General features: G+C 40.4%; 1 protein-coding gene across 1 annotated transcript; it reads right to left on the bottom strand.

Annotated features, from left to right (window-relative positions):
* Positions 1–155: 155 nt before the first annotated feature.
* On the bottom strand, positions 156–21,788 carry LOC307165885 (uncharacterized protein; the record flags this gene model as incomplete). The annotated part of the gene is made up of 7 exons (XM_079883937.1): positions 156–237; positions 1,481–1,589; positions 13,912–13,986; positions 14,075–14,131; positions 20,607–20,693; positions 21,000–21,365; positions 21,443–21,788. The coding sequence occupies 7 exons, from the start codon at positions 21,786–21,788 to the stop codon at positions 156–158; spliced, it is 1,122 nt and encodes a 373-aa protein (XP_079740063.1).
* Between the last annotated feature and the right edge of the window lie 998 nt (positions 21,789–22,786).

Genomic DNA, 22,786 nt, shown 5'->3' with positions numbered 1-22,786 from the left:
GCACACACTTCATGAGCGTCTGTAAAGCAGATATTAAATGTCTTCAGGAAGAGTTTCTACACATGGATTATAATGTTCTGCTTTACTCTCTCCAGCCCTGAGAAAATAGATCAGATCCAGACTCCTTTATTAACACTACAAACAACAAATGCCAGTCATTTTCCCTTTGGCCGGTGGATTTGGCAGTGGCACGAGCCGCTCTGACGGGGATAATTCTCGGTCAGCTGGTTTTGTGTGCTGTGACACAGACAGAGCTGTTTAAAGCAATTCAGAGATGCTTTAAAGGCTATTTTGAATTTCATTTGCTGTAAAAGTCAATATTGCAACCCTGGCTCATGTGAAAAACGTTCCTGTGGCAACATTTTTTGCAAGACGCGGAATACGTTGCGCTGTGCACGTTTCACAACAGTATCAAAGTGAAATGTCCAGCGAGTGGCGCTAAAAGTGTGTTTAGTCTTTTTTCCAGAACAGATGAACGTGAACATGGCAACGCTTTATTACGTCGACGTTTTTCCGTATCATCGCAGTTCTGAGTTGAAATGTCCGGTGAGTGGCGCTAAAAGATTAACCATCACGCTTTAAAATAGCGTACACCTACACTATACCCTAAACCTACCCGATAGTGTTAACAAAAGCAAATGCAACATAAAAATGTATTCGTAGCCATGGTGTTTAAGATTATTTATGAACTTTGAGCTTATATCATGACTCGTCTTTCACGGGATTCGAACCCAAGGTCTTCCAGCTGAGCTACTGAGCAAGCTTAATAAGTTATCATAAATGTGTGTGAAAACAATTAAAAGTGCTTGCTGTTTTACTGCCTCTAGGCTTCATTTCTTTTAGAAACTGCAGTAATATGTACATACTGGTGCGTATTTTGCATTTTGCAACGTTTTTCCAATGAAGCCAGTGTTGGCTATATTTTATGAATACCTTGGTGTGTCATTATGAGAGTCAGTATGTGTCATCGGCGCCATGCTCTGAAGATACTCAAGATATTTCTTCCTTGTAAAAATATAAGATATCTTTTATTTTTTCCTTTTGTAATGAAACGGGTCTTGACAGATTTCTTGAGTCACACCGAGAACAATGACACCAATCATGCCGTAGTCGGACTGAACTTGCTGTCCACAGTAATGGTTGTCTTTTGTGTCGGTCACTGTCAGGTTTGTTTGGACGCGTTGTGTTTCATCATCGTCTGCCTGAATCACTCTTTTGTTGTCATGGACACTAATGATTTTCAGCTTTACACTCATCAATCACCATCATCATCATCACCTGTATTTGTGTTCAGTTCTGGTTCATTCTAGTGTCCGGTGTCGTCTTCAGTGGGTGTGTTGCATGTTATTGGCCTTCTTCTTCTTCTTCGTGTGTGTTTCTACACCCCGCGTGACAGTCTCTTTGTGTTGTGGCTTTGAGCTCTAGTGTTTTCAGACGCATGTCATCGCTGGCTGTGAGAACTCAGTTAGTTTGACCGCACTGGTTTAACCCACACACAACTGTGATCATCTCTGAACCCGGTTTAGGTGGACTGGTGTGAATTCTCACACATTCAGAAAACAGTTCCTCTTCTTTCTTAAAGTGGGTTTCTGAAGAAAAGAGAAACACAAGAACTACAACTGACTTCAGACACAGGCTTATGTGGCAGGTCCAATGAAATTCTTCCTGCCTGCATGTGGTTGGTGAGTCTACTCACTGAGTTTCGTCCTATCAGTGCTAAGCAGTAGAGTGTATAGGTGTGTTCGACATCGGCTGCGGCTGGATGTAACCGATCGGCGAGAGTAGCCGCGTGCAGGCGGGGAGGAGCTGCAAACGGAGACGTGAAGTCGGACACTTTCTGGTTCCCGTAGTGACCTTTACCACAGCTGAAGTGAAATAAATGCAATATTTGCCAAATAATACACAGATGTTTCAGAGACATTTTCATTCAATACTTAATGTACTGCTTCATACAGCGTCTGTTTGAACAAGAATAAAGTTCAACATAAGCTACTATCAATGAAGTGGAGTCTACGTTTTTTAATCAGTTTTAATTTGATAAATATAACATCGCAACTACATGAAACGAGTGTTTACTGTTATAAAAACTGATTTGTGAGCTTTAGAGGAACTAAAGGTGTGAGAATAAACACAGACACACGTGATCGTTGTCATGTGGTGAATCCGGCCAATCGTGGAACAGCTGTGTCGTCATCAGCCCTCGTGCAGCCGCTCTTGAGAAGCTGCGCTGGCTGAGTTCTCCGGCTACTCTCGAATTGCTCTCGCGGTACTTTGATGGCATACGTCACAGTCACGTGGCGTCGGCGCTGTATCAAGTCGGACAAAATTTCTAACGGGCATGCACTGCTTCAAGTCAGCCGCCGATCGGTCTGCGCAGAGCTGCATGAAGTCGAACAAGCCTTATATAAACTGGCTGGCTAGAGTGATTGGCGTCACGAGTCACCGCCCCTTTCTTCCCGTGTCGTCATTTAGTCGCCATCCAGGTATGTTTGGTGATGTTGGCTGGGTTGTCGTAGCTAACGTTAGCCTATTTTCAGGGTGGTGTATGAAGTCCTGCGGCTGGCATTGGGTTGAGGTTGTTCCTCTTCTGGAAGGTGAAAGCCATGATTGTGTTTTTTATCTAAATATCCACTCGTATTGTAAAGGCAGGATTGTTTGTGTACAGTCAGAGGTTTGGGTGAAACTGAATAAAGCACAGCCAGTACGGGTTTCAGCATTTCAGTACAGAGGCGCTTAGCTACCGCCGGCGCGCACATTGTCCTCCCGATAGACTGAACGAGCCCTCAGCTTCCAAGCATGTGTGTTGTCTGTCTTGGTTTGGTTTAAAATCTGATTTGGTTCCTGGAGATCACACTCATAAGGTATGTGCTTCTAACTTATTATAGGTTGAGTTGCGATCTTCTGTAGAGATAAGATGATTTTTATTAATAGTAAACCTGTTTAAATCTTTAACCAGTTCAAACTCTGTGTAAGGTTTGAGGAAAGCAGAGTAAGTCAAGCCCGTTTCTGAAAGAGAGGTAACTTATACTCAGAGTCAGTTACCATGGTAACTTACTCTGTGAACCTAACCTGGTCGGGAGCAGGTTATCTTCGGTAAACCCAGAGTTTCTTTCGGTCTCCTCCCCTTTTTTAAAGAGGAAGTGGTGTTTAAACACCTTCATTCATTCTTTCAGTACATTTATTGATTGCTGTTTTTACTGCTGTTTTTTTTTTCTATTTTTTAATAAGATGAAGTCTATATAACTCCTTAACTGCCAACTGAAAATATAATAGTAGATTAGAGTTACATAATGTAGTTCTAAACAAATTCTACAGAATTAAACTGTGGCATTTACTGAGAATCACTGAACTGTGTTGATCTGTGCACCAGAAGTTGATGGACCGTCCTCCTGCTGTTCTTCCACACTCTGGGGGCGCGGGGAGAGATAAGAATACCTGTTTATACTTAGATTTAATCAGGGGCGCAGATAGGATTTTTTAACTGGGGGGGACCAAGCTGTCAGCAAATGATTTAAACTCAATTCGTTATTTGCGTAATTTGGGTTAATGATTTGCATTAAAAAGCCATTGGGGGATTGTTATTTGAAATCATGAATAAACAACAATGACCAAAGGTAAACAAAAGCCTGCCTGATCACCACTAGCAATGCATGATCAGACTGTTATTTGACTAGTATGCCAATCACCCACCAAAACTTCATGTCTTCAGCAAAGTATGTTTTTTTTAAACATTTGCTTATCTCAGCATACAAAGTCTATCATTATGAACAAAAAAGCAAAGTACCTATGTGCAAATAATAATAATAATAATACTAATTGTTTGGTTTTTGAAAAAACGAGGTGATTTTTTTTTTTGTCTCTTTGTCACCTTTATATGACATTTATACAGTCAATTTTTTTCAGTTCAGAAAATCACCGGCTCAGTTTAGAAATAAGGGCCGTTTACACTTGGCCACTTCATGAGTTTTCTGTGATCGGATAGCTATCCGATCGTGAAAAGACCAGGTGTAAATGCCCTCCAAAACGCATTCGAGACAGATTTGAATCCGAGCGCTCAAGCCACTTCAGGAGGTGGTCTGGGCCGCATTCCAGACGAAACTGAACAAACAAGTGTAAATGCATCAACCATATATGTAAATTTTACTCCTCCCAAAAATGCTAAAAAATAAAAGGTCATGTCCCCCCCGTCCCCAGTGCCATCTGCGCGCCTGGATTTAAACTTAGATTCTATAGGCTACTCCACATAAAAATGTGAAATAATCAGAATGTGTAGATTGTTTGATGTGTAGACACATAATATTAGCATTACCTCTGTAGGCCTCTCTGTGGCAGCAGAAACTCTTTATCTCCATCGTCCTGTGAAGATGAGCATTTGGTCGAGTACACTTTATAACACTATTTGTCATAATTGCTGGTGTATTGAGTAGGCGACTTACAACTGCCTGGGGTTCTGTTGGGACAGGAGGCTCCAAAATACAGATATTACCATCAGAATCTGTTGGGACCAACAAAAAACCTAACCCAAAGTAAAATAAATGGACATATCAAAAATAGCCTATATGAAAAATAACACGTATGTAAACCTCTTACATTTTATGAAGGCCCTTGGATCTCCGGGAGTGACTGGCTCTGATGAAGTCCCTCCTGGAATTCCCTCAGCCAATGCTGCTGCACTGCTGGACACTGGATGCTATTTAGTTATGTCAAATGTTTGTAAAGTCAGGTAGCCTACACCCATGATATGCCTTACCTGATTGAATTGTGTTTTTATATTTAATTTTCAGCTGCTGCCATGTTCTTTTAATACCAGGATTGCACCTACATGAAAATTAAAATTTGGTTGAATTACATACTGTTCTTCCAGTTTCACCTCTGATAGTATAACAGTTGGGCAGGGCCGCGGGAAGTGGGGGTGCTGGGGGTGCTGCAGCACCCCCTGTTTTCACAGAATTGTAAATGCAACGCATATGTTTGTTCATTAAAATGTTTTATTTTTTAGCATTTAGTCATTTATTTGTAATAAACACTTTAAGTGGGCAATTTAAAAAGGGTTATTTATATGTTAAATTATCTTTTTAAAACATAAGCGCAGCGTGTTATGTAATATTGTGTGTTTGTGTGTGTCGAAAAAATTTGTCTGCAGCTGCTCAAAAAAAAAAAAAAAAAAAAAAACCCAGTCAAAAACCCCACTGTCAGTGTTTTGTAAGGAACAGGCAAATATGTTAAATATAGCAGGAGACATTTTAATTGTTTACTAATAAAACAGTTTTTTTTTTTTTATGTCAGTGTCGGCTAGACAGATGAAGTTGACGACTCGCAATCTTCGCAGCGCCAGAGAGAAATGCACATTTTAGGCTATACGAATTGCATAAGCAGCGCAGTCTGTTTTCTTTCGTTTTGAATTGTTCTGCTTAAAAGTAGACATTTCAAGCTATCTATATTTGTCAGGTCTGTGAGCTTATAGGCCTACGCTGAGTTTCGGTTCATTTATGAGACGAGCTAGGTTCGCCAGCGCCTCCGTGTCCTGATTATCTATTTTCTAATAGCCTATATTTAGCCTACTTCTTATTAAATCCAGACAATTCGTTGTTGAAACATCGATTGAAATTAAGATACAATTAATACAAAACGAAATTAAATTTAAAGACAGGCTTTGTGCTTTCAGTTTGAGGTCTCTGTGAAAGTTTTAAAACATTATTTCAGTGCCGCTTTAGCGCTCACGTCCGTGGCGGAGAACTGTCTGTAACTTTTTTTTTTTTTTATGAAATAAATTTCTAAAAAAATGCAACTTAGTCCAGTGCGACTTAGGCTATATATTTTTTTTTCTTCCTCGTGGCGCATTTTTTGACTAATATGCGTCTCCGGAGCGACTTATAAAATAGGCTATACGGTAAGTTATTTATTATTTTTGTGCAAATGTCCCATAAAGTCCCATCATTTATGTCACATTGACCGGTCCATTGCATTACGAATAAAAGCAGAATCAATAAAGTAAAAAATGTAATGTGCAGTCAGGTGGTTGGAGTGTGTGCGCGTTTTTTGACGAGTTTTATAGTCTTGATAGTTTCTTATTCAAAAGTGGTGCAGACCTCTTTTTGTCTGGCGCTGTTGCCATGGGTAACTCATAATATCTGTGCTCCATTGATAATGGCTTTTTATAGTTGTGGTGCATGCACTTAACTCAGAGTCAGTCAACTCAGAGTTGATTGAACTAACTAATTTCAGCTGTTCTGAAACAAACTTTATGGCCAACTAAAGCAACTAAAGGAAGAACGTTGTCAATGTTAGATGGTTTGGAAAAGACTGATTGGTTCAGATATGGCAAAGCTCAGAGCCCGATCAAGATAACGGCAGAGGCTTGATCCCACGACAGATATACAAAACAGACCTCCTTATTCTTAAGTAACTCTCAATGACCCCATTGAAAAACCACAGAGACTAAGACTTTACCTATAAAAATACATAAAATCTTCCCAAAACAATTCTTGATGGACTTATTATCAAACATTGTTCAACTACATAATTCTATATTGTGTCCACAACCTATATGTGTGTCTATTATGCTTAGATCCCATATAATTCATGTAATTGTTATAACTATTAGATGTTTGAATGAAAGTGTGTCTTGTTTCCTATCAGTTGTCAGCAACACATCCGGACCGTCAGGTTCCATCACCACGCCCACTCGTTCCCAATCACCTGCACCTGCCGCTCCTCGTCAACGCACCTCCATATATACACAGCACTTTCACCAGAACACTGTCAGATCTACTCGTTAGACACTGGACTCAAACTACTCTCTTCAACCACAGTATTATCTACCAGTCTTCCCGCCGTTCTGTTTGTCTACAAGTTAAGTTGGTTCCTGTTTTATGTTTGCTTTTGCATTATTTCTTATGATGTGATTTATGTTCTGAATGAAGCCTTTCTGTTTTGAGTTTATTATTAAAAACATCTTTAAGTTCATTTACATCTCTCTCTCTCTTCCCTCCGAGCGTGACATCAGTACGATTGTATTTTCTTAATTCCAAAGATGGCTTGATTGAAATCTGTGTAAAATATTTCATATTCTTATAATAATAATGATGTCTAAACTGTGGCCTCTTTCCTCTCTGCTAGAGCTGGAGAGTAAGGAGATCACAGATAATGCTTGATTTACAATGAGAAGTGAAGAAAATGCCACATCTCAAATAAAGACAGTGTCTAACTCAGTGAATGTTTGTCACACAGACTTGAAACGCATGTCTATACAACGCTTGGAATCTCTATTTTTAAAGTATGTAAATTATATAAAAAACAAATATTCTATTTTTAAGTAATCCATACGAAAGCAGTGGCATGTACTTTTTCTCAAACGCGCCCTCATTAAATTTAATTTGAACACGCCCACGCGCGCACAAACGATTGACATGCAAATGATCCATGCGGAGAAACGCAGACCTGTAAACGCCCTCATCACCTCGAAACAAATAAGCAGAGACTTCGTAACTTACTCCTCTCTGCTTTTCATCGAGATTGGAAGACTGTAAGCTGTGCTGTGCTGTTTACCTTGAATTTACCTCAGTTTTACCTCAGAAGAACGCGATTTGAAGATGAGAAGATTTTTAAGGTAAGACATGTTAAACTGGTCATGCCAGATTAAAATGTATGTTATGAAATGAGTTTGGAGTAAACATGAACTAAGCCTAATGTCATATATGTACATGTATATATAGACAGAAACATGAAATGTGAGCTAGAATTGTAGGCAACCTTTCAGTGCTTGTATACATGTTCAACAGGAGGATGTTTTTATATTCTATAATAAAACACAGCATGGTAAAAGTAGGCTAGTATATATATAGGGGAGAGCGGGGCACAAAGTAACGCTTTTTGACTTTCTCAGTTTGTGTAAATCTACTTACAGTTCAGAGTATTTATTTTTTCCCACATTAATTTCCCACATGTCTAGTACAATTATGTGTTTTTGTTTTATTAATACAGTATATACTTTTTTCTTGATATACCCCGAAAGATTGGAAGTTAAATGTGACAACATGCCCCATAGGTGGGGTACATTGTAACATGTGTGGGGCACATTGTAACATAACATATGACAGCTTAAAATGTTATCTGATCTAATAAAAAAAATATACAAAACAAACTAAAATATTTTCTAAATAAAATACAATTAAAAAACTTTTTCATATAAAATAATGGCAATTTTTAATAATTAAATATAAACTCATTTTTGAGTTTTGACTACGAACACATGAAAACACAGCTATACAACATAGTTCAAAACAAATAAATAATTAGTAATTTCTGAACATTGACTCTCAGTCTTTATTCACCTTTTTCTCACGTTTTCTCAATACAATTAATAAAAGTATAGAATATAATAGCATATTTCTAATAGGGGCACATTGTAACGCAGTGTTACAACGTGCCCCGCCTGCACAACTGAGATTTAAACCCTGCTAGTGTCTTCTGCTAGTTAGCTAAGCATTAAATAACTATCTCAACTGTTAAATAACATCTTGGAGATTAAAATAATATCAGATTTGTCTTATTTTAAATAAACACAAAAAATAGAGATGAAAAATTAACTTAAGTAAGAAATTTACTTTTGCTATGGTTTAATAAATATTTATGGATATCTTCCAAAAAAATAATAATTTTGGCGGAATTTTTTTTTCTATATAGTGTTGATATGGCAACTAGTAAATACACCAAGTTTCGTCATCCAAGCATGTGCGGAAGTATTTAAAACAAGCGTGTTACAACTAACCCCGTGTTACGTTGTGCCCCGCGCTCCCCTATATATATATATATATATATATATATATATATGTATATGTATGTATGTAGCAGAGCGGGCGCGGCGTTGACTCAAATTGATATAACATTGGGCGGAACAACAATTTATACCCATGCTCAATACAGTTTATTATTTCCGACAACGCCACTTGGGGAATTTCGCCCCAAGAATTTAATATAACCTCTAAGCTAAGGCACACACAGATCCTAACCACAGTTGGAGTCAGAGACATAGGTGATTGAAAACACTCATTTTATTAATTGTTAAAAGACAGTTCTTTTTTTATAAAAGGTGTTGACCAGCAATCACTCCCTTCAATTTATTAAGTTCTAGAGTTGGCTGCAGAGGAACCTGGGCATACCCAAGGGGCAGTCTCAAGATATCACCTCTATGAAGAGCACTCCATTCAATGCACAAACACACCAGCACAGCACACACTCCACGACTCATGCCAGAGAAGACCACGACTGCAGTGAGACCCTACCACCTAATTGGTCACGCGTCTGCCCCCGGGTGCCCAGGCCCTGCCAACAAACAAAAGGAAAAAAACATTAAAGAGCAGTGTTATGCAAAACAAAATAACAACAAAATAATGAAAATTATCATACAATTCCAGGGCGGAACCAACTCCTTGGTCCCGACCTGATCGTCACCTAACAAACCCAAAAATAACAAAGAAAAATCACATAAATACAGCAGTATAATTCAATCACAAACAATAAATTAAAAAAATATATAAATTTACTAATACAATAATTGGATTCGAAACAAAACACAGATTCAAAAGTACTCAATCTTTGAAGATAATAGAATAAGTAAAGTAAAGAAATAAACGAGAAAAGGGAAATAACAAAAACTCAAAACATATCACGAAAACAGAGTCACCGTTCACCGGAAACAGTTCACTTGAAATGGTTCACTCGAACAGCTCACTTAGAACGGTTCACTCAAGACGATTCAATCAGATGTTTCACTCGAGACGACTCGCTCGTGACAGAACAACACACACCAAAAACTGAACAAAACAGAACCAAAACAGAACAGCAGCTGATGAGGCCCAGCACGGACAAAGCCTTATGACGAAGCACAGAGCCGATAATGCTCATTCAGAAATTCGATACCGTCCATTGCGCATGCCTAAAAACAAACAGAAAGTGTTACACTGAGAGTTCTTCATATATATATATATTCAGATCACAAAGATTGCTATCAATCTTCCCCCTTTCCCTGCAAACGAAGGCCCAGGTGATCTGTCCACACTCACTCACTCACTCTCACACACACACACACACACACACACACACACACACACACACACACACACACACACACACACAAAGACACACACTCACCCACAAACGCTTTCTTTTCATGTAATGTAGGATAGAAATATTCTTTTAATGTATGCATATTCCTATATTCATGTGTGTGATTAGTTTTGCTTTATAATAGAGGTGTGACTGTCTAATGCGTAGCCTTGAATCATAAATGTTCTGGTTTAACCCTCTGGAGTCTGGGGTGTTTTTGGGTCCTTGAGATGTTCTGACATGCCCTGACATTTGTGCTTTTTTCAGTTGCTTATAAACATATTAATGGCAGAAAAAAATACACTCTATTTAGCACAAACAGGACTACCATAATATGTGAGCCACATGTATGTACATGTTTTCATTTTTGAGAGAATAATGTTTATGCATGGTTATTGAAAAACCCTAAAATGAAAGTTTCTGAAATAAGGCCATAAAACACATACTAAATATGTGTCAACAAGACTTTTGACTAATGGATCGTTGCCTAGAGTTTTTTCTTCAAAATGATGTGAAAATCATCCTGCCTAATCATTCACATAAAACGATACATTGATTTAAGTTTTGCGAAACACTTTTAGTTTGGAAAGCCAATATGCGGATGGGGCGTAAACGATCCAACAGCATCATGCATATTTAGTAGTTCACACCTGATGAGACAATGTCCCTGCATACTTAATGAGCCATTCATTGAGGTGTGTCACCTATAGCTAACTTAAATATACGAGCTTGATAAAAATGATCATTCTAGAAGAAAATTTCAGATGGCATTTAGAGGCTTTTGCATCTGAACTCTTCATATATATATAAAGATGGGTTTGCCCCCTCACATATACTAATGTGCCACAAACAGGACTTTAATATCACCAAACATTCCCATGTTATTACGGTGTATCCATATAAATGGCCTACCCTGTATTTTTTATTAAAAAGGTTACAATTACAACAATTCAAGTGTAATCCTTCTTTTTTGATAATTTTTGATATTTTCTTCATCTCAGTATAGCAGTAGAGTTTGCTAAAAGCTGTTCATTCAATACAGCAGTATTTGAAAATCGTTAATATTTTGTAAAATTACATTTATATTTGCATTTATGTCAAAACCTAGACACTTTATTTCAACATATTTCAGTCGATTTTACTCATCTCAGTATAGCAATACAGTTTGCTAAAACATCATCATTCATTCATTCACACACGCGATTTAAATTTAAACTGTCTTTTTGTGAGCTGTGGTAAACAGCGCGCATCTCTGCCGTTCATTCATTCATAAACAGAAACCAGATTACTACACCATAAATGAAAAAACTTACTACACCATTCCTCAGCTCGCTCCTCGATATACGCACTACTGAGGGACATTTTCCATTATTATTATTCCTCACAGCGCTGTGAGACGGTGTAAATAAGTTCGCACACACATAGTTCGCCGACCATAGACTGTAAACACACATATACACGCAATGTTTTGACACATGGAGCTTGCATAAATGCACGGATTTACTCCAAAACATATATCTGAGCATCTCTATCATGGATCGTCGACTACAGAAGAGATTTGGAGGTGTTTTTGATGAAGATGAAGAGGAGCTGCGACGAAGAACAGCAGAAAGTAATAGGATATTCATTATAATTATCAGTTTATTGCAATTTATTTGAGTAAAAACCACAATTTGCAATTACAAATGTTCTAAAACATTTATTGTTTTCTTTTTATATATTTTATACATTAGTTTGAAAACGATCACTTCTGGAATGTTTATACATGTAGTGAGAAATCACTGTTTTTGCTCTTAGAATTGTTCAAAATAAAGGTAATTTTGTTCAAATGTTCAAATGTTGTGCTGAAATTGTTTTTTTTCTTGTGTAGTTTGAAGGGCAGAACAGTTCTGAATTGATATACATGTATGTAGTAGGCCTATGTAGTGTTTACTCCTTATGTCAAGGTGTTGGGTGCCAGGTGTCCATTTGGAGTCTCCAAATTGCATTTTGGAAAGGACGCCTATACTTTTCTTGAATAAAAGCTTACAGAAACTACATTTTTGGGAGTATCATCCTCAAATTTGAATCTAAACATGGTCAGACATTCAGTTTTATCTTTATGGTGTTTTCAGGCCCTTAACATAAAAGTCTGATAATTTTTTTCCCTAAGTGAATTTAATTCAAAGAAATTGCGAGTCACTTTCATGTAAATTTGACCTTGTTTTATTCTGTTCCTATGCTACTTTGAGTTATAATGACTCTCGTGTAACTAAGTTTCAAGTGTCTAGTTTAAAAAAAATCAGAGTTATGAATGTGGACCATAGGGTTTAAGAGCTACAGACATTTGTATTTGGGTATGTCATTTTCTGAAAATTCTCAAAAATAGGGGCGCTGGTTAAGAGCATGGCTGGACTGGCCATTGGGCATACCGGGCATTTGCCCGGTGGGCCGACGTGCTTTTTGGGCCGATATATCTCATACTCATAATTTTTTTTTTTTTTTTTTACGGCCCATAAAATTTGTACATCGGCGGCCCATTCGTTTTGTTTTGTTTTGCTTAATTGGCGGCGCTGGGTTTGTGCCAGTGTAATGCATTGGTCAAAGTCAGTGTTAGTTTTTTTTTCTGACAGACCAGCCCATGAAACACGTAGATCAGCGGCCCATTGGCTCTTTTCTTGATTGACACTGGGCTGGCCCAATCACAACTTTAAACGAGTGAGCGAGCGTGCAGCAGTGTCAGTGTGTATCTGTCAAAATAGATGGAGAAGAAACGCAAGGAATGTGCAGATAAATAGCGTGAAAAAATAGAACCAGGCCCTTAAAGCAGACACTGTTTACAAACTGTGTCAAAATATATGTTTTCTGACCTTCATCAGTTCCTGTGGCAGATGAGGATAGTGAGGACGGAGGATCAGGAGAGAGATGAGAGAGTGTAGAGTCCGCGGTAAGCAGAACTACTTTCAAAACACTTAGGCCATGTCATGAGTGTAGGAACCCATAACCCAGTTAGGCATTATTTCCACATCTGCATAGTTGACGATTACCGCAATTCACTAGAAATTTAATAAGAGGCGTTTGTAAACCATGTTTTCCGCCAAAATAAAAGCTTAATGCAGTTTGCGTCAAAATAAAAGATCATGTGCTTATCTCTTTCAAGTATAGAAATTGGTACAACATTAATTATGAAAGTTTCCTTTATTTTTTAGTGCATTTGTTTTACAAAATATGGCTATTACTGTCATTGGATTAATATTATAACTATTATTATGTAGTAGGTGTAATGTAGACACTGTAAAAGAGGTTTGAATTTTTCTTTGTTTAATTTGCACACTGAATATGGGTTGGAGCTTTTAATTTTGAACTCTCAAAGTGCACCAGATTGATGAATTTAACATTAAAATGCACAAAATTTTCTCACGGGGGGGCATGCCCCCGAACCCCCCTAGAAGGACCGAGGTCCCACCACCATAGTTTTAACAAAAATCCTGTAAGAAACACTTGTATTGCTATGCCAGAGACACTTATAGCTTGTTTTAGGATTCACCACTGTGGAGTATAGTTCAACTGTATTAATAAATATCAAATTTTGATTTATTTCATCTGTTAACTCTCACTCGTTCCTATACTCACTCATTAAATGGCATTAGTGGTTTTAATGAATAGGAGTTGGTATGCAGATATTTAAGGCCGTGCAAAGATGAGTGGTGTTTATGATCATATAGTGGGCCGGTCTGGGCAAAAATGCCCGGGCCGATTTTTTTGTCCCAGTCCAGCCCTGGTTAAGAGGTTAATTGTTGTAAAGGAGTAAATCTGAAAACTCACCAGCTCTTTTTCTGCAGATCAGCCAGAGAAGAGCAAGAAGGAGAACAGCGACTGCAGCGACAGAAATCACTATGACTGAAGAAGAGATCGAGCACAGAGTCAGAGACGGACAGGGCAGATTGGGGACAATTATAGACAAAGACAAAAGACTGTGATCATGTACCTTTTGTGTTTTTCTTCGAATTATCCTGAGAGTCTGTGACTGGTGTTGGTGTATCAGCTTGAGGAAACAAGGATGAATGTTAGTTGAGATGCATCATAATAATATCCAGAATGAGGAGAAGAAGAGGTGAGGTGTAGCAAACCTAGCAGCTTAAACTTTATTTTCCCAAACTAAAGAGAGAAATCCAACATGAGAACACACACAGCAAAATCCCCAGAATCCTACACATGATCCCACTCTAAAGAGTGTTAAAGTAACTCTGAATCAGAGTTAAAGTTAATGAGATGATAAAGTGATTAAAGTGATGATTGAGCATTAGTGATGAACACCTGCTGTTAACAAGCAGAATCACTGAAGAAAAGAGAAACACAAGAACTACAACTGACTTAAGCCACAGCCTTATGCCGAGTTCACACTGAACGATATTAAGCCTGATTTTCGCTCGCCAACAGGTTTTGTGAGATCTTTCATATTAGTGACAATCATGCAGTGTGAATTATCAAAGACGCAATCTGAGAGAATCGCAGACACCCGTGAGATATTTTGCTAAATATGTGAACCTGTCGGCGATTCACAATCCTGCTGTGTGAATGTGTTTTGACTGAAAACTACATCAGCGATGACCGACAGCCAATGAGAGAGCAAGATACAGGACAGCGGGATGTTCGGGGAGGAGTTATAGACTAGAATTTCAGCATTTTAAGAGATATATTTACAATCATATCAAACAGAAATAAAGCACAAAACATTTGCTTGACCAGCAGCAACATTTTTTTTCTCGTTTTTGCTGCAAATCAGCGCACAAATAATTTGCAATCTTCTTGCAGGCTATTATTATTAATAACAATTTAGGTCTCACACACGTGTGATCTTGCGTTGTTTCCTCATCACTTCTCGCGTGTGTTTGGTTGTGAAATGTAGTTTGCGGACCAGACAGAAGTTGTCTGCGATTCTTTCTTTTGTAAAGTCATGCAGTGTGAACACACACACCAGCAACTGATTGTTACCCTGGATAGTCGTGCAGTGTGAAAAGAACAGTGACCCGACTACTGTGTGAACTCTGCATAATGCCAACATCTATGGTTTAGATGTTGATGTTTTATTGAAAATGTTTGGCCACCATTATGGTGACGGTAAAAGTGGTTGTTTGTTATTAATAATTGGTGGTGGTTGAGGAGATTCCTCCTTCTATGTAAAGCACTTTGAGTGCTGAGAAAAGCGCTATATAAATGTAATGAATTATTATTATTATTATTGTATTAATAGTCTATATTCACCAACAACACTTTCTTGCAACAAAACAGACATTCTGGATTTAGGTTTTTAAATACATAATGGGATTTTTAGACACACAGAGACACCAAGAATCAACATATGAATCCAAACAATGGTGACAACAATGCTCTAACAGCCCAAGCATACATACAGGCCTATATAATGGCGTGTAAAACTCATTTATAATTTATAATCAGCTCCATATCAGATTACATGTGATCAAGGGCTTAGAGCATTTCATTCAAACACATTTCAAGAGCTCTCCAGTAGTGGGTACTTATGCAGCATCAGCGAGGGATGAGTAAAAAAGTGGATGTAAACGCAGCCTTAGAGTAAGAAATTGAGGTCGGCCATTTTCTCTTCAGTTTCATCTGAGCTGTTGAGGTGAATGGCAGGACAAACTTTCTCCGGTCAGACAGAAACAAAATGTTGGCAGAGATAAGTATTTTTCTTTAAGGTCAAAAATATATAATATATATATTTTCAAAAGATATTTAAAGGTATAGCGGAGGATCTTTCCGAATTTTAGATAAGAACCGCCCTCTCCACTTTTTGAAAAAATGCACATGCGCAACACTCTCCCTGACCCTGCTCCCGAGAGGGAACGCCTATTAACGTGTGCGAGGTTCTCCTCGTGCACGCTCTGTTTACAAGTTGCTGTCGGCATCGCTCATACAAGATTACTTTCCAAAAGAAGATTTGCACTTTTTCTCCAAATAGCATGCCAAACTTTACCTGTCGAGTAGAAACTTCGCGACTGAGGCATCAGTGGGAAGCCCAACCTGTGTTATCAGCGCACGCCATCGTGTGAAACAATCTCCCAAAAACACTCTGTACTTGTTTCTCTCTTCTGATGCCTTTATCTTCTTCTCATACAGTTCGTACAAACTTTTTCTCTTGCGACCCTCAGACATTTTCAAAGGACCCGGTGAAACGGCGAGCTTCAATGAATGGCTTAGCTCTAGCTCACCACACATAAACACCTGAAAGTGCGCATGCGCAGAAAGCGAAAACTAAGGGACGAGCCAGGGACGAGCACGTACGACGGCCTTACGTAAACATATCACCAGAATGATTGACACTTAGGTGGACCAATAGTTTACACTACCCACCCGGAAAAAGAAAATCCTCCGCTATACCTTTAAATCAGTTTATTTCATATTGAGGTCATAAGACACCCAGACTTGATGAATAACTGAAGTTCTCTTACGAGAGGTTTTCTCATATTGCGTAAGTTGCTTACGCTACGGGTAAAGTAATCTTTTCTCAAGATATTGAAGCCAAAAATCATCCTTAATTTTGTATTTATTATCAATTGTTGCAGCAGCTAGCAGACCTAGAGCGGGCTAACTAGCACGCTCATTGGCTGCTCTGCGGCAACTGCAGCAGTCTACCACTGAGCCCTGCGTGACATCACGCCCAAAAAGCGCCCCCACGCGTCATAACCCGCCAGAATGGGCGTGGCTTAGCGTATAAATGGACAGGCTCGGGAGCTGCTTACCTGATTTTCATTTCTTCAGCGACGCTCTCCGCATTGCTGGATCTTTGAGAAGAAGCCGCCGCCGTTGAAGCAAGCGACAGAGCAAGCTTAGGACAGAGGCTGAGGAAGCCTTCAGCCATCCGTGCCTGCTACACTATCCAGCATCAGTATCATTTTTCTGCCAGTGTGTGTTCTCCGCTGCGCGAACACACACTCTCTCTTCCGCTTCCTCCCTGCACTCGATGGCAGTGCTTCAAATTCTACAAGCCGATCTCCTCCGTGAGTGGGACGAGAAAGGTGCGGACCAGTCCATCATCACGGATTTAAGGAGCGCGATGGACCTTTCCCTTCGCGCTACTAAATCCGCGGCCCAGGCCGTTACGGAGAGGCATCCTTGGTTGACGCTTGCAGACATGAGGGAGGCTGAGCGAGTCGTGTTTCTGAACGCCCCACTCTCTCCGTCCGGCCTCTTTGGCCCAGCTGCTTTCAGCGTGCCGCTGTGTTCAAGCATCGAGAGCGCGCTCACCGCGCCGATACCTCAGATACAGGTTCACGAGCCCACGCAGTGTGGCGACCGGAACCGAGAGGCCATTCTACCCCTAGCTATGCACGCAAAAGCATGGGAAGCTATTCCGGGAGTGTCAGAATGGGTGCTGAATACAGCGGGGCTAAAGCGGGACTATACGCTGCAATTCGCTCGCCATCCTCCGCGCTTTCTAGCACGGAAAAGTGAATCAAGAGGTAGCACACCTACTTCGCGCAGAAATAGCAAAGCCACCGGCTATACCACCTTCCCAGAGCGAGTCAGGCTTCTACAGCCGGTATTTCCTTGTACCAAAGGAGGATGGGGCTCTCAGACCTATCTTAGATCTGAGATATTTGAACAAAGTTCTCATGAGGCGACCTTTCAAAATACTCACGACCAGACATACTTTCAGATTCAGATAATACCCCATCACAGGCCAATCTTGAGATTCGCCTTTGACGGTCAGGCATATCAATACACCGTCCTCTCGTTTGGCCTGTCCCCAGCACCCCTTACATTTACGAAGTGCATGGACGCGGCTCTCGCTCCCCTCAGAAGTCAGGGCAAGCGAATATTGAACTATTTGGACGATTGGTTGATACAAGCACAGTCGGAGATAGAATTAAATTCTCACAGAACGTTGCTTCTCAGCCACCTGGAAACCTTGGGTCTCACGGTCAATTGGACCAAGAGCTCATTACTGCCCAGTCAGACAGCCTCTTTTCTGGGGATAGAACTGGACTCTGTGTCTATGACGGCCCGCCTGTCGACACAGCGTGCGCGCCGTGTTCGAAACTTGGCCGCTTCATTCCGGACGGGCAGCCTTGTTCCCCTGAAAAAGGGCCCTTTACTTAAACTGTCTGGAGATGATAGTGGTTGAGAATGCGCTGAGGCACTTCCGCCCATGCCTGCGGGGCCACCATGTGCCTGGTTCGCATGGACAATATGTCAGTGGTGGCCTACGTGAACTGCCAGGGCGGTATCAGATCCCGAAATCTCAATGCTCTGGCGAAACGCCTCCTTGTTTGGGCTCAGCACTCCCTGCTCCCGCTGAGAGCCGCGCATGTGCCTGGTCGCCTGAACAGCGGTCCAGACAGACTGTCCAGGGACAACGTTCCTCCAGGAGAATGGTCCCTGCATTCTCAAACAGTCCAGCTGCTGTGGCGCCTTTTCGGCAAACCTATTGGCGTCAAAAGACAACGCTCATTGCCCAATGTTCTTTTCGAAGAACATGGACGCGCTGGCACAAGCATGGCCCAGCTGCCCACTGTACGCTTTTCCCCCGATCTCGCTGTTACCACATGTAATCAGGAGAATTAGGGGAGCTGGCCACTCGGTGCTCCTCATAGACCCGCGATGGGAGAACCAAATTTGGTTCCCGGAGCTAATGCGGCTGACGGACCTAGCCCCATGGCCAATTCCGGTGAGAAGGGATCTCCTCTCTCAAGCCGGCGGCTCGATTTGGCATCCTCATCCAGACCGCTGGTCTCTGCATGCATGGATAATAAATGGACGCTGCGTGTCTCCTGTTTGGACCTAATGACTCTAAAGTCATCCTCAAGCCGAGACATGGTTATGTCCCCAAAGTGCTTGGCACTCCCTTCAAAGCGCAGGTGATTACGTTATCGGCCCTATCAGGATCTGGTAGCGAAGTCGATGTTAACCTCCTTTGCTCTGTTAGGGCGTTAAGGCTTTACGTCACGTGCTCCACCACCTTCAGGCGCTCAGAGCAGCTCTTCGTTTCATTCGGTGGGCGCGCCAAGGGCCTTGCCACCTCAAAACAGAGTCTGTGCAGGTGGATAGTGGACGCTATCGTGGCACCATATGCGTCTAAAGACCTGCAGTTCCCCTTGGGCATCAGGGCTCATTCCACTAGAGGCATGGCCGCTTCGTGGGCTTGGTCCAGCGGGATTTCTATTCACAATATTTGTATGACAGCAGGCTGGGCCTCCCCCTCTACATTTGTTATGTTTTATAACCTAGAAGTTCCTGCCCTGCAGGCTAGACTTTTGTCAGTCTAAGTTACGAGTATGTTCTGCTCAGATTCGTTCGCGCGCAGGCTATTCTCACATTAATCCTAGCTCCCCTGGTTGAGCTGGACTATAAGGGTAGATATTCCCTTCTCAGTATGGACTGGCTGTGCCACTCTGAATTCCCTGCCACATGATACTGTGTGCTTATGTACATGTACTGGCCCACTCAAGTTGGCCGTCTTATTCCCACTAATCTGTGTCCCCCGGGTGTCCCCCTGGGACTATATGTGGTTGATGCTTGGCGCGCTCGGCGTTGACAAGGGGTAAGCAACTTACACAATACGAGAGAACCTCTCGTAAGAGAACGTACTCGATTGCTAACTTAACCTCGGTTCTCTCTAGAAGAGGGAACGAGTATTGCGTAACCTGCAGTGCTCGCGCCTCAAGCTGGTCTCGCTTCAGTCGATGAAAACCAGGTAAGCATCTCCCGAGCCCGTCCTTTTATACGCAAAGTCACGCCCATTCTGGCGGGTTATGACGTGTGGGGGCGCTTTGGGCATGACGTCACGCAGGGCTCAGTGATAGACTACTGCGGTTGCCGCAGAGCAGCCAATGAGCAGCGCTAGTTAGCCCGCTCTAGGTCTGCTAGCTGCTGCAACGCGTTGACAATAAATACAAAATTAGAATAATTTTTGGCTTCAATATCTCAAGAAAAGATGACTTTACCCGTAGCGTAAGCAATTTACGCAATACTTGTTCCCTCTTCTAGAGAGAACCGAGATTACGTTAGTAACCGAGTACATTTTATATGTTAAACTTGTTGCTGAGCATTACGAGTGTACAGCTTATTTTGTGTTTCTCTCTTTTTTTTTGTATATTTGTTTGCTTTTACATGTATGTTTTTTTATCATTTTGTGAGTGGATGAGCAGTATTTTATGTCTGTTTGGTGTTTTTCTTGTATCTACAGTGAATGCGCTGCATGGATGAGCTCAACATATCGTCTTCATGTGACGCTTTCTGGGAGAATCGAGTGAAAGAACCGGAGTGTTATATGAACACACTACTCTCACTGTTTATACTAAACATGTCCTAGAATATGCATAAGTACGCTAATTGGGACACACCATATAAGTCCACGAAATGAAACAAAAACAACAACTCAGTGTGACAATCATACTGTAGAATATGACAGTCATATTTTGATGAGTTAACACTGAAGATAACTCTAGCATTATGCTCTGAAAAGCACTGATGTGAGAAAGACAGTGATGATGTACCTTTAGAAACGTGTGTGTTTATAGTTGAGGGATCCTGAGAGTGTGTGATGTGGACTGGATTCACTGCTGTCGTTGAATCAGCTTGAGCTGTGAAGATGAATGTTAGTTCAGATCATTAATACTGTACAATATGACCATCATATTTTAACTTTGATCATCATATTACATAAAAAGTTAATATTTTTGCTGTCAAGTTTCAAATCCTGTATTATTTCCAGCATCGCGTTTTGGACTGTTACTTCACTGCAGTTCATTAGTTTGAAGCAATGCTTTGAATTACTCTTCTGTGAGAGTCAAAGAAGCTTTTGTTCCCTCAGTTTGTTCTGGTTCAGTGATACTGATAGACCTTAGTGTTACTGACATTATGAGGCTCTTCTAACACTGTTTTCTCACCTGAATAATTGACAGTGTATCTGACTGAGGTCTTGACTTGATTTCCATGAGTAAGCTGACATCTCCACTCTCTGTTGTCATCTTCATTCAGGAGTGTTGTAGTCAGAGCCCTGATACAGTGATCTGATGATGATAATATCTGATATCTGGAGTCTGTCTTCAGATCAACACCAGCCTGATTCACCCACAACAGCTCAAATCCCGTATAAAGAATCCAATCATCACAGGAGAATTCATCATAATAAAATCCAGTATATGAATACAACTGACAGGAGAGAGTCACAGAGCGGCCTGGACTGATCTCAGTCTGTGAGGATGATGATGATGATGATGATGATGATGATGATGATGATGAAGACACTGAAACTGAACACAAGACAAAAATCACAGACTCTTCAATCATCATCTGAGTTTTTAAATTTACCACATAATCATAAACTTACCATGAAGAACATGCAGATAAACATCAGCATCATGTCCTTGTTTCTGTCCATTCACATGTTGTCTGCAGCTGTATAATCCATAATCTTCTTCTGTGACGTTCTTGAAGTTCAGAGAGCAGTCAGACTCCAGACTCAGTCTCTCATGTCTCTCTGTGTCGTTCTTCTTTATCCCTCCAGTAATCAGTTCAACTGCTGCTGAATGACTGTTAGAGTAGTTCCACGTAGTTTTAGATTTGCAGTCAGAAAGAGCATTATTACAGGACAGAGAGACATTTTCACCAGAACTGATGAACACATGATCATCCACTCCACTGGTTCCTGAAACACAGTATATCTCAGTGATCATTATGATATATATTAATAAATGAAACATAAAACATACCAGCATAAAAAGCAGAAGTTTTAAATCATAGTATTTTTCCTCACTTAAAGCAAACAACACTCTCTCCAGAATAAACTATTAGTCTTTATCAGAGAGCTGTTCAAATCACTGACACACTCTTAATATGAAGATAATTCTTCATCATCAGATGTTTGAGTGACACTATGTCCAGTATCAGGAATAATACAGTATGATCTGTGTGTATCAATACACAACTCTGAGATCACAACGTGAATGTGTGCAAGAATAAACTGAGCGTGTTCAAATGAACTCTTTCCAGACTAATTCCACTAAATGTCTTTAGAGAAAATACAGATGTCTTTACCTGTGAGAAGTGAAGAGAGAATGATCAGTCCCAGCAGACACAGATCACACTTCTCAGCCATTTTGTGTTTCTGTCAGTCTTTCTCTTCATTATAAATAATTACAGCTCTTCCTCTACACATCATCAGCTCCTCCTCTGGTTATTCACTTCCTCTGTTCTCATGAAATGAGTGAATCTCATTTCTTTATTTTAGCAGTTTTCCACATGACGTTAAAATCTAGAAATAGGTACAATTATTCCTTTTAAGCAGCAAACTAATGTTATTACTAATAATGTCAAACGATCCCCATTCACATGGATCCGCGAAAACGACTTAAACACTGGTTTCCAATATCCATGACTAACTTGTAGAAAATTAATATTTAAAGTATTTTGAAATGATTGACGTCAGCTCCAGTGGTTAAACAGAAAGTATTTGCACACACTTCATGAGCATCTGTAAAGCAGATATTAAATGTCTTCAGGAAGAGTTTCTACACATGGATTATAATGTTCTGCTTTACTCTCTCCAGCCCTGAGAAATAGATCAGATCCAGACTCCTTTATTAACACTACAAACACCAAATGCCAGTCATTTTCCCTTTGGCCGGTGGATTTGGCAGTGGCACGAGCCGCTCTGACGGGGATAATTCTCGGT

Source organism: Squalius cephalus, assembly GCF_949319135.1.
Source record: "Squalius cephalus genome assembly, chromosome: 1".
NCBI lineage: Eukaryota > Metazoa > Chordata > Actinopteri > Cypriniformes > Leuciscidae > Squalius > Squalius cephalus.
The sequence above is the reverse complement of the archived record's forward strand: the minus strand, read 5'-3'. Positions and strand labels throughout refer to the sequence as shown.